A 13,424-nucleotide genomic window follows, 5' to 3' on the forward strand; every position below is an offset into this window, starting at 1 on the left:
TGACCCATAAATCTTAAACAGAAATCGTTCTCATTCATTCTGTTTCTTCTGATATAGGAAAATATAAAGAAACTAATTAAACAAAAACATTGTAAATTTGATACTTTTGAAAATGAAAACTACATCCGATATCGGAGAAAACCCTTATTTTTGTGAAGTATGTGACTCTTCTTTTACAAGTAAAAGCAAATTAGCACTTCATATACAAACACATACTGAAAAGAAACCATATTCTTGTGAAGTATGCAGCACTTCTTGTAGAAGTAGGCATCATTTGGCCATTCATATACGAACACATACTGGAGAGAAACCATATTCTTGTGAAGTATGTGGCTCTTCTTTTGCAAGAAAACATGACTTGGTTATTCATATGCGAACACACACTGGAGAAAAACCATATCCTTGTGAAGTATGTGGCACTTCTTTTACACAGAAACATCAAATGTTGAAACATATGTGGACACATACTGGAGAGAAACCCTATTCTTGTGAAGTGTGTGGCTCCTCTTTTGCAAGTAACCATTATTTGGCTATTCATATACGAACACATACTGGAGAGAAACCATATTCTTGTGAAGAATGTGGCTCTTCTTTCACACGAAAACAACAAATGTTGCAACATATGTGGACCCATACTGGAGAGAAACCCTACTCTTGTGAAGCATGTGGCTCTTCTTTTACACAGAAGCACGACTTGGTCGTTCATATGCGGATACATACTGGTGATAAACCATATTCTTGTGACATATGTGGCTCTCCATTTAGATATAAATCAAGTATGTTTAGACATATGAGAACACATACTGGGGAGAAACCATATACTTGTGAAGTATGTGGTTCTTCTTTCATAACTAAACATCATTTAGTCATTCATATGCGAACACATACTGGAGAGAAACCATATTCTTGTGAAGTATGTGGCTCCTCTTTTGCACGTAAACAACAAATGCTGAAACATATGCGGACACATAATAAAGAGAAACCATATTCTTGTGAAATATGTGAATCTTGTTTTACACGAAAACAACAAATGTTGAAACATATGAGAACACACACTGGAGAGAAGCAATATTTTTGTGAAGTATGTGTCTCCTCTTTTAAAAGTAAGCAATATTTGGCCATTCATATGCGAACACATACTGGAGAGAAACCATATTCTTGTGAAGTATGTGGTTCTTCTTTTACACAAAAACAACACGTGTTGCAACATATGCGGACACATACTGGAGAAAAACCATATTCTTGTGAAGTATGTGGCTCTTCTTTTGCAAAGAAACACGACCTGGTCATTCACATGCGAACACATACAGGAGAAAAACCATATTCTTGTGAAGTGTGTGGCTGTTCTTTTGCACATAAAATAAGTATCTTTCGACATAGGCGAACACATACTGGAGAGAAACCATATTTTTGTGATATATGTGACTGTACTTTTACAAGAAAACATACCTTGGTCATTCATATGCGAAAGCATACTGGAGAGAAACCATATTCTTGTGAAATATGTGGTCTTTCTTTTACTGAGGGACGATATCTGTTAAACCATATCAGAAAACATACTGGAGAAAAACGATTTTCTTGTAAAGTATGTGACTCTTCCTTTACAAAGAAAGAACAGATGTTGAAACATCTGTGGACACATACTGGGGAGAAACAATATTCTTAAGTATTTGGCTCTTCTGTTACAAGGAAACAATGTATAGCCAAAGGCAAATACATACTGGTGAGAAACCATATTCTTGTGAATGTGTTGCTTACCAAAGTAAACATTACTTGGCCATTCATATGCGAACACATAAACATTATACTGGTTGTGATAGGAGCAACTGGCGTAATAAAAAAGAATCTTCATAAATACTTAGAAGCAATCCCTGTAATAGAGATAGCAGTCATAAAGGGAACAGTATCTATTCTTAAAAGAGCCCTGGGTATAAATTTAAATCATAACGGAATCAAGTGTTAGCTCCAGGAAGGAGCCCCTTGATCTCTTAAAACTTACTGAAGTAAAATACAAAAACAAAAATCGCCATAATGGAGTTTGCAAATACCTTCATTAGAAGATATGTAAGAAACCAAACGTCCAGTGTAGCAAAAAAATCCTGGGAACATATACCCAAACGAACAGTTAGGAATGACAGCTACACCATTCACTATGACTACATAATCCCTACTGGTACATATATAGAAAACGCAGCTGTTAAACCTGATATAGTGATTTGGGACAGAGCAAACGAAAAAGCGACCATAATAAAGGTCAGTGTACCCAATGATACAGGGCTTAACAGAGCTGAGAGGGAAAATATAACAAAGTATCAAGAACTTATGTATGATATGAAACGAAATTGGAAATTTAAAGAGGTTTCAATTATCCCAATCATCATAGGAGCAACTGGGCTTATGAAAAAGAACTTTAAAAAGTACATAGCAAGCATACCCGGTGAATGAAGTGCAAGTGAAATACAAACGATTGCACTGAAAGGGACGGCTAGAATCCTGAAAAGATCTCTTGGTTGGACTCGCTAAAATAGGGGTGAATGTTAGACATCTGCTTGGATGTCCCACTCCTAGAAGAAAAAGATGAAGAAAAATGAAAATAAAAAGAGAGAAACCATATTTTGTGAGGGATGTTGGTCTTTATTTACAAATAAACATTATTTGACCATTCCTATGCGACAGTAGAGAACTTGAATGCCTTCTAAGGTCTCTCTATACAGTGGTTTGTCAGAACAGACCAAAACACATACTTAAATCATTCGGTAACATCTATGCTGATGACACGACCATCTATAGCAGCACATCAAAGGCTGTTAATGACAAAGTTATCTCTCCTCTGACCTCGAGCGTGTGTTACACTGGGGGAAGAGGTGGCTGGTTACCTTTAATGCATCTAAAACCAAGCTCCTATCTTTACATCATCAACGCTCTGATTCCCATCTGGCATCAATTGAATTGAATGGCTCTCGACTAGGGGAAGCACCATGTTTTGAAAAGCTTCTGGGCCTGATCTTTGCTCCTGACCTGAAATGGAACACCTACATCAAGTCTAATGCCAAGGTAACTGGAAAAATGGTGGCATCCTTCATCCGCTCCAGAAGATATCTCACTACTGAGCAATTCTCTATCTATATAAAAGCCAAGTACGTCCAAGGATGGAGTACTGTTGCCACACCTGTGCAGGAGCTGAAAAAAACACTATCCTGCCTTGACAGAGTACAAAATAGGTTTTATGGCTTAGTGGGGGATGCCCTTTTCTCTTCCCTGCAATCTCTCTCACACAGAAGAGACGTTGCGAGCATGGCTTTGTTTTATCGTTACTTCCATGGAAAGTGCTCGTCTGAGCTCCAATCCCTGGTCCCCCCTCGCCAATCTTTATGAAAAACACCCATCTAGCTGAAACCACTGTCAAAAATTTTCCCCACTCTTTATCTGTGCCAAAACCGAAACATTGATTCCATGAACAAAGCTTCTTTCTTAGAAGTGGACACCTGTGGAACTCTGTCCTGTCTGCCTGTTTCCCTCCTGACTACAACCTGGATGTCTTCAACTCCAACATAAACAAATTCCTGATGAACCGCCCCCTTAAATAAGATATTTTATCAAATCTCAACACTAACATACTTTACATGCAATAACCCTTATCCCCGAGTGGCCTCTGGGCCTTTATAAGAGTAACCACCTTGTAGACAACAAAAAAGAACAACCTGGCATGAGAATACTATTCTCATAGAAGTAAACCCTGACCAAATATTGAAAATCACATAGTATTTGCTGCCCAAATATATCTCATGATGGCTAACCCACATTAGCTTTTACGAGGAATGGTGCACCTTCTCCAAGTGGTGTTACCTCAAGTAATAGAACGAAGCTGGATACTCCACTAGACTAGGTAAATTCTTGTCTTGGAATACAGTAAGACCAAGAGACCAAAATGAAAGATATACTACAATGTATAAAAAGGGTTAATTGGTGAGAAGAAAATTATGTTCTCAATTTCTTTACTAACTCAGTGCTTGAGAGATAAAGAACTTAAATGGAACATTTGAATATCTATGTATCTTAATATAGACTTCCGGTTGTTTGCTGCTTGATTTCTGAGAACTTTGACTGAAGTAAATTAAAACAAAGAGAAAAAGAACTTTAGCAATTATACCAAGGATAAGTGAAATACAAATGATTGCAATGAAAGAGACGACTAGAATCTTAAAAGCAACTCACTAAAATAGGGGTAAATGTTAGATATCTGGTTGGATTTCCCACCCCTAGAAGAAAAATGAAAAAAGGGAGAAAAGTACTGCTTACTAGACACTATAGGATTGAACTTTACTTGAGTGTCTGAGGTCTGTACCAGTGTTTGTCCGAATAACCTTACGTGAGAATACTTTTCTGTAGAAGTATACCCTGACAAAATAATTAAAAAAAGGTCTCTTTTCTATGGTAGACCCACATTAACTTTTATATGTAATGGTGCTTTTATGAGGAATGGTGCACCTTCAAGTAACAGCACAATACTGGATACTCCACCAGACTAGATAATTTCTTGTCCTGGAATCCAGTAAGACCAAGAGACCAAAATGAAAAATGTGTTTGTTACAACTCTACTTTCAACCGAGTCATTGTTAGTTTCATTCACCACACTCTTTTCTTCTACCTCATCTTTTACACATGTCCATTTGCTTTAGTGACTAAAAATCGTCTTTCCTCTCGCTTTCCTTTCCTCGTTATTTATGGAATCAGGGTACGAGATTCTCCGAGATTCCACAAGACTTTTTTCCACATAAACGCATGCGGGCGCCATCTTGATTCTCAATTTGTGCTTTGCATGCACAAATGCGCAGCCGCTTTAATGGTAAGCCACTTCTTTCTCCACAATCCCTCCTGATCTCATGATCACAGAGACGGCAGGGGGGTGGCGATCACCGCTGTTGGGTGCTTCTGCAAAGGGGGACAGTGCTGCTCTCATCTTCACGTGCGCTCTCATCCACTGCCTGATGGTCGGGGATGGCTTCATCTCTGTGGAGGCTACTGATATCAGAGTCACTGCTTGATAGGGATGGTGCAACGTGACGGGGTATGCTATCAACCTGGACACACTGCTGACTCACCACATCGGTCACTGCCCTGTTTATACTTGTCAGTACATCGGTTTCCTGGCGGCTTCACCCAGACAGCATCCCCTTTGGCATATCGATTCTGTTCTAACTGAATGGCCACAGTTGTATCGGGGTGGATTCCTTTTTCTCAGACATGGTACTGATAGATTGCGTTTGCAGGTGCCATTCCTAGAGAGACGCCATCCTTTGGCATGAGATTATTCCAGTACATAGCTTCTGCGATGGTGCACTGCTTCCTGGCTGCAATTGTTTTGATGCTGCGATGGCTTCTTTCAGCTATACCATTGCCAGAAGGCACATAAGCGCATCTAAGCCGCAGCCGCACACCCAATTCTTGTAAGAACTGCCTCATCTGATGGCTGCAAAAGGCTGGGTCGTTGTCCGTCAGTACTTCATCGGGCGCACCTCTTTCACAGAACATGGATGACAGCTGGCGAATAATGTTGGAAGAGTCCTGACGCCCGAGGAGTCTCCAGACTGCGAAAGGTGTAGGCCCACAATGGATGAGGGTAAGGAAGTGGTTGCCACCGTAGTGTGTGATATCCATGCCCACTCTCTGCCACTTACCACTCACTCCCAACTCCCCTTTCTTCCATCATGCTGGAGCTGGGTCGATGGATTGGCAGGCCTTGCAACTTTCCACAACTCTTCAGATATCTTTTTTTTCTACTTCTGGATCAATTGTCTTGACAAAGTACAGTGTCCACTAAATGCCAGGATGTCCACACTGTCGATGAATGTCCATGATGCGCGCTGCATCCACATTACACACAACTGCTACACATGTGTTTTGCAGATTATCAGAATCTCTCCGAGCACCAGCCAGAAGCCATCGTTGAGGGACTCTTGTCAGAGCATCTGCTCTGTTGAGCGCAGACCTGATCAACACCACGTCCACAGTCAGGTCGTACTCTGTGATGGTGTCGATCAAGGTGGCAAGCCGTCTTCCAATTAACATCTCACTCGATGCTCGTGTCGTCAGCCGTGCTCTTCCACTTAATGCATTGGTTATCCACCGATGAGTGCATGCCGAGTTAGTCATGATATGTAGAACCTTGGCTTGCAATTGAAGCGCCAAGTTAACGCCCTTCAATGTGGCATCAAGTTCAGCCAGGTTTTTGTGCCTCGAATCATTCTCTGGCCGAAGCCAACAGGCATCTTCAATAATGGAATCATTAACTGCCAGGGCAACTCCAAGGGCCAGTGAACTAGCATCCACCCAGACCGTGAACTCATTCCCGCTGACGCACGACTTTCCCTGGACACAGTCTCTGTCAGCATGCTCCTTAGGGTGACATCATGTACTGCATCATCTCATCCCGACGACACGGCTGTTGCACGTCTTTTTATGGCCGCCATGGCCACCCTGAGCCAACCGCACACAGGGAAATGGCCTACCATCTTTCCACAAAGTGAAGACACTGTTCTTCGAGTAATGTTTGATGGGACCTTGAGGACGCGACTTCCTCTTCTCCAGCAAAGTCCCTCCTTGCTATTGCGCATGTGCAGGCTGAAAACTTTTGCTCCATCGCACAAACGCTCTGGTTCCTTACATTTCAGTCCAAAGCTCTCAAAGTGCATTCTAACCGATTGCGCTGACATGAGGCTCTCATTGACGAATATATCATCGATATATGAGGATGTTGCCTGTTTTGCTGCCGGATAGCATGCATGATTGCTTTCATAATGCCTGGTGCCACATTTAGACCGAACCCTAGCCTAGTTAGAGTTAGGGTTCCTCCAATTTCCACAGTCTAAAAGGCACAATTTCTTCTGAATGCGTATTTGCAGATAGGCCCTGCATAGGTCCAGAGTTGCCACGTTCAATCCCTGCTGTCGCCACTCCCTTAATTTGAGTGCACACACATCAGCCCTTGCCGTATATGGGTCGACATGCGCATTGAGCTCACGGTAGTCTAGGACAGGGCGGACCTTTTGTTTGGTCTCTTGTACGACGGCCATCAAGGGAATCAGCCCTCGCGGGGGGCCAAGCTCATCCTCTGGGTATGGAAGAAGCCAGCCATTGTCGATCCACGTTTGCAGTTCTTCATACTGTTCCCTTAGCCACATGGGTGGGGGATATTCCGATAACCGGTTCCGCAAGGATATTGGTGGCTGATCGTTTGATCACTTCCAAGACGCCGTCCATGCATTGGTGTTTCTATCATACTCTGCATGAAAGTCAGGCTCGTCGAGAGTTATGGCAGCACAAACATGTTCCTCACATCGGGAGAACTGTACCTTGCCAGTTCTGTCCACAGTAATTCCACCCAGTTGTGTAATCAAGTTCATACCCAGGAGTAGGTCGTACCCGAGAAGCTCTCCCTCCACAACCAGGGCTCGCACGGCTACTGCAGGCCCGTCGTTGATGCTTGCGCAGATAATGCTCACCCCACAAGAGGCTAGTGAACCTCCGCCTACAGTTAGTACCGGAATTCTCTCTGCTTTCCAAGTGGCACAACATATCTTGCTTACGAGAGTCTGGGTGCACCCAGTGTCCACAAGCACGAGGTGTTCGCTTCCATTAATGTGTATGCTTACAGTGGGTAGCGCCCTGCTCAATGACTATCTGGGGAGAAGACTGGCGCTGTAGCTTCTTCCTCTTGCCCGTTTCCCGGACAGGTGCGGGCCAGGTGTCCACATTTTTTGCACTTGTAGCACTGCGGCCCGTCAAGTTTCCGAGTTGATTGACGTGACGAAAGACAATCACGAGCCAAATGGTTGGGTCCTCCACACTTATAGCAGGTTGTAGCTGAGCCCAGGTCCTGCAATCCAACCTGTGATGGTTGTACAGCTGCCGCTTGGTCTATAGTGTTAGGGCTTTTCTTTAGTATTGCTCGTTCCTGCGCCAATACTTCCGATATGTCCATCTCGTCCACTTGGGATGAGGCACGGAGCAGATCTTCCACACTCTTAGGTAATCCTGCAACAAAGGCACACACCAAGCCTTTGTCTGACATCCCTCTAAAAAGGACCGATAGCTTTTTTAGCTTAGCCAGATACACATCCACCGTTTCCCCGGGATGTAATTTTTGGGCCATGAATTCCTTCCATGCAGTAACTGGATCTAACGCAAATGCTGTAAAAAGGGTGCGCTTGATGCAGGCAAAATCTGTTTTCTTCTCATCAGCCAACTGCTGGTATACTGCATATGCTCCCCCAGTGAGGCGCATTGGGACCACGCAATACATACGCTTCACCCCACTGAGCTGACATATTAATTCTGCTTTTTCCACCCATTCCTGCACTGAGTGATCAGTGCTACTGCCATCAAACAGGGGAATTAGCTTAGGGTCAAATCCTGACGTCATGCCGAAATAGCTTGGGTACAAGACTTTTTTCCACATAAACGCATGCGGGCGCCATCTTGATTCTCAATTTGTGCTTTGCATGCACAAACGTGCAGCCACTTTAACGGTAAGCCACTTCTTTCTCCACAAAAAATCTACTACAACATTTGAAAATCGTTAATTGGGGAGAGAAAAATGATGTTCTCAGTTTCTTTACTCAGTGTTCGAGAGTTAAAGAACTTTGATGGAACATTCAAATATCTATGCATTGCATCTCATACAGAGGTCAGCTGTTAACCTCAAGAAGTGGTCCCCTGATAACGTCAACTGAAGTAAAGAGAGAAACGATATTCATGTGAAATATGTTACACTTTTTTTTAGACAGAAACAAAATGAATTGAACATATAACAAGACAAGTGGAAAAACGTTCTTGCAAATATGTACCTCTTTATATGTATGTAAACTCGTGTCACGATATATGTGAGTTTATACTAAAATTAAACTGTATACTTAATGTTGATATTTCATAGAAATCGTGTAGTTTTATTCCGTTTTATTTGTTTAATGTTGGAAATAAATATTTGGTACAATCTATTTAAGAAAAGAAAACTGTTTCTAAGACAAACTGGAGTTGAAACTAATGCCATTGTAAACAAATAGAACATTTTTTGGTGCATATATTAAAACACATTTTGTAGAAATTGAATCAATGCAAAGCTGAACAACTTTTTGAATTAAATGAAAATATGGATATTCATTGCAAAAAATCGTTTGTCTTATATGAATTTGTCTTTATTTTTCAAGTATTAATAATGTTACCAAAATTTGTGCAGTTTTTCTTTATTTGTATATGAATTTTTCTATTTCCTTTCAGATATTTACAAAATTACCAAAATAAAACGATTTTTAAGGAGATTATGCAATTAACTCTGAAAGTGATATATTAGTTGGAAAGAAATATTTTCTACCAAAAATGATTTGAAACGTTCTTTTTAGAATAATGTGTGAAAAACGTTCTTTTTTTATAGTAATTTGTATACTGGATCCTAATTTGCGTACGAAATATTGTATTTCAATAGTTTTTACTACGATTAGGTCAGTGATAATCAAAAACATTTTTTCTGTTATAACAAATTTGTAAAATTAACATTCAGTTAAAAACACAGCATTTGTGATATATTGATTTCCTTTTTTATGAGTTTTTTTTAATATAGAAAATAAATCCACGTTTTATTTTATGTTCTTTTAAAAAATTATTTAACAATATAAAAACTTAAAAATATTTTTGCTTTTGTATAAAAATTCTAGTCTATATTTTTAGATTAAACTAAAATCGTTTTAGGAAAAAAAAAAAAAAGGTAATCACTCCGAGCTCAGTCGGTGACGGAGAAGTTAATGTTTTTGAAGGAGAGCATAATTTCTTTTGTAAAATGCGTTGTTTTGAATTTGTTAGTGTCAAAATAATTTTTTTAAATGTAAAAGAGCAAGTAGTATTGCAATTAAAATGAAGATGAAAATAAATTGAAAGAGAAAATGATGTAAAGAAACAACTGGAGTAGGAGAAGTAGAAAATGCAAGGAAATAAAATCATTTTTAAAACGAGAGAATTTGTTGTTCAGTATAAACATCTCATTTAACCAAATTGTATTTGTAATATAGAAAGGTTACACACTTGCAATTAGAAACTGTTTACTAAACTGAATACACATTTTAAAAATGTCATTACACTGACCCTGTGAGATTGAGAAGTACAAGCGACTTATGGAATGTTATTATCTGAAGTGCAATGGTAGAAACACGACATATTTTTATTATTATTATTATTATTATTATTATTATTATTATTATTACTATTATTATTATTACTATTATTATTATTACTATTATTATTATTTAGACAGCGATGCAAAAGGTTTATTTTCTTTCGAGGGTGGTTGTGTTTACATTTTAGTCGGCCACTAGTAGTAAAAATAAAGATGGCGGACGATAGATAATTGATGCACGTGTGTTGAATGATGAAGGTTGAAAATGCGACGAAAAAGTGTTTTTCTCCTTTTTTGAAATTGCGTTTTTGTTTTGTTTATTCTTTCTTTTTTATCTGTGTATATTTCGCTGATTATTTAACGATACCGACATATTGTTTCATTTGCAATAGTGAGAATGTTTTAAAAAATTTATTTTTGAATATAGATCGTTCCTCATTTGTTCGTTAGATAACCATTCTTAAAAAGCATGTCGGGGTCACCGCATTGTTAATGAATTGTAGTGATTGAGAAGCAAAAGGTTGCAAGTGAAATATACATGAGAAAAAATGAGAAAAAAAAGAGTAAGAGTTCGTTGAGAATAAGAGTTTGTTGAGAAAGGAGTAACATTATTTGCGGTTAATGAGAGGCTGACGGGTTAATCAGGAGCGCTGGTTGGATGGACATTCCAACCGTAGTGGTTCTTCATTACATGTTGATGGGTTGAGGGTCCAGTGCAAAAAGGGAGAGATATAAGAAACATGATGTGACGTGGCTGTGTTGATTTCCGGTTATCAGAGTTAAAAAGCGACAATCGAGTTAGCCTGGGAGTTTCAATTCCAACAATACTGAGTTATCACCTGTAAATTCCTCCTGGTTTCGATGCAAAAAAAAATCGTTTCCACCACTCTGCTCTCTAATTTCTTTCAACTGCAAAAACACAACTCTATGCTTAAAGACTCGCTCCTTCTGTCAGTAAATCTTTAATATCAATAATCAGTCTCGAATTCCACAATCCATGCCAAAGCTGTTTATGTGCGAACAAAATGACTACACTAACAGTTATGTTAAATATATTTTTTTAAAGCGAACGTTCTGATCCCAGTCTGGCATCAATTGAAATGAATTGCTCTCGCCTTGGGGAGACTTCATATTTTGACAAGCTTCTGTGCTTGACCTTTACTCTTGATCTAAAATGGAATATGTACATCAAATCCGTTGCCAAGGTCGCTAGAAAAATGATGGGATCCTTCTATCGCTCCAGTAGATATCTACCTGCTGATGCAATACTCTACCTATATAAGAGTCATGTACGTCCAAGGATGGAGTATTGCTGTCACATCTGGGAATAAGCTGCTAGGAAGACCTTATCCTGCCTTGATATAGTTCAAAATAGACTTCGTAGCCTTGTGGGGAGATGCCCTTTTCTCTTCTCTGCAACTTTCTCACAGAAGAGATGTTGCGAGCCTGTCTCGGTTTAGTCATTATTTTCATGGCAAGTACTCGTCTGAGCTCCAATCTATGGTTCCCCCCTCGCCAAACGTTCATGAGAAACACTCGTCTAGCTGAAACCATTATCAATAATTTCCCCCACTCTTTATCTGTGCCTAAGCCTAAACGTAGATTCCATGAACAAAGCTTCTTTCTTAGAACTGCACGCCCGTGAAACTCTCTTCAGTTTTCCTGCTTTCCAGCTGACTACAATATGGCCGCCTTCAAGTCCAATGTAAAAAAGTTCAAGTGAAAACATCATCACCTATGTTATGAAGTGAGAACAAAAGACACGTTACCTAGAATAAAGGCTTTATTAACTAATAGAAAAACTAGAGAGTACACAGCAAGGGGAGATAATTAGACAACACAGTAAACACAAAATACGAGAGTTTTAATATTACGACATTCTCTCCTCAAAAGAACTAAAGTTATAGTATTAATTAAAGTTAATTTGTAATGGTTTTCAACGTTCGTGTAAGGATCTTAGGGTTACTGAGCATTCAGATTTAGGAGGAGGTGATAATTTCTCCAGGTCTATAGGTACCATGGAGGAAGGTTTAGGTTCAGAAACGGAAAAATCAGCATCAGCATCAGGATCAATGGGCATTGGAGAAGATATCTCAGGTGTTGTATTTTGTTCTTTGGTAGAAGTTGCCTTAGCTAAGTTATTCTCAGCGCAAGGATTGTTTGACTTTTGTGGATGAACCAAGGTTTCAGTTGGGGTCGGCTTTTTAGATAGAGTCAAGTTTCCAATGGGAACTAGGTTACGTACAGAGACTCTAGACTCTCGTCCATCATTCAACTGCACGTGGGCGTACTGAGGGTTTGCTTCTAAATGTTGTATCATCAAAGGTCCATATTTACTATGCTGAACATGACGACGCAGTAATACAGGTCCTGGTACAGTTAGCCAAGAGGGTAGAGAATGATTACTAAGTGACTTCCGTTGGTAGGAAAATAGTATCTGATGGGGAGTGGCATTAGTTGCAGTACACAGTAGAGATCTGATTGAATGTAATACTTTGGGAAGTACAGTCTCCCACTATGACTCTTTGAGGTTACTAGAAGCCAATGACATGGATATAGTTTTCCATATAACGCCATTGTATCGCTCACATTATCCATTTCTCAAGGGTTATAAGGAGTAGTCTTGCTAGTTGCTATGCCTAAATTTGTGAAATACTCCAGTAGGTCTTTGGATAGAAATGAAGTTCCTCGATCAGAGTGGATGTATGAGAGTGTCCCAAACATTGTAAAAATTTGGAATAAACATTCGATTACTACATTAGTAGTTATATTTGCACAAGCAAAAGCAAATGGAAAACGTGAATACTCGTCCACTACTATTAGTAAGTACTGGTTCTTTGATGTAGATGGGAGCAGTCCTTTGAAATCTATGTTGAGTCTTTCTATTGGCTGAGTAGCTTTGATAAGAGAGGTTGAGTTTGGAGAATGGGACTTTGGTTTCCATCGTGCACATATGGGGCATTCGGTACACACTTTCTTTATTTCTTCTATCGGATAAGGAAGATTTTGAACTTTCACAAAATCTGCCATTCGTGTGATTCTCTGGTGGCAGAGAGACACGTGAATATCTGATAGTTTAGCTTTGTTCTTGATAGCTCTACAATAAGCTCGTGAGAGTGCGTCAGTAGAAATGTTATTTCTTCCTGGCCGATATATGATATCATAATCGTAGCATCCCGATTCCATTCTCCACCTTTAAATTTTATTGTTTTTAATTTTTCCGGGTCTTTTTGAATTGAACATGTAGTTCACTGCTTCT

At 39.6% G+C, this 13,424-nt stretch overlaps 1 protein-coding gene across 1 annotated transcript; it reads left to right on the plus strand.

Annotated features, from left to right (window-relative positions):
- Positions 1 to 18: 18 nt before the first annotated feature.
- Positions 19 to 1,868, plus strand: LOC145269613 (uncharacterized). The gene has a single exon (XM_080125341.1). The coding sequence runs from the start codon at positions 113 to 115 to the stop codon at positions 1,664 to 1,666; it is 1,554 nt and encodes a 517-aa protein (XP_079981467.1). The 5' UTR covers positions 19 to 112; the 3' UTR covers positions 1,667 to 1,868.
- The last annotated feature ends 11,556 nt before the right edge of the window (positions 1,869 to 13,424 follow it).

This window comes from Euprymna scolopes, chromosome 45, assembly GCF_053919585.1.
Source record: "Euprymna scolopes isolate OS-2025 chromosome 45, ASM5391958v1, whole genome shotgun sequence".
Lineage (NCBI taxonomy): Eukaryota > Metazoa > Mollusca > Cephalopoda > Sepiida > Sepiolidae > Euprymna > Euprymna scolopes.

Bases quoted from the DNA above. Each gene is read 5' to 3' on its own strand.
- LOC145269613 (XM_080125341.1), top strand. From the start codon at position 113: ATGAAAACTACATCCGATATCGGAGAAAACCCTTATTTTTGTGAAGTA.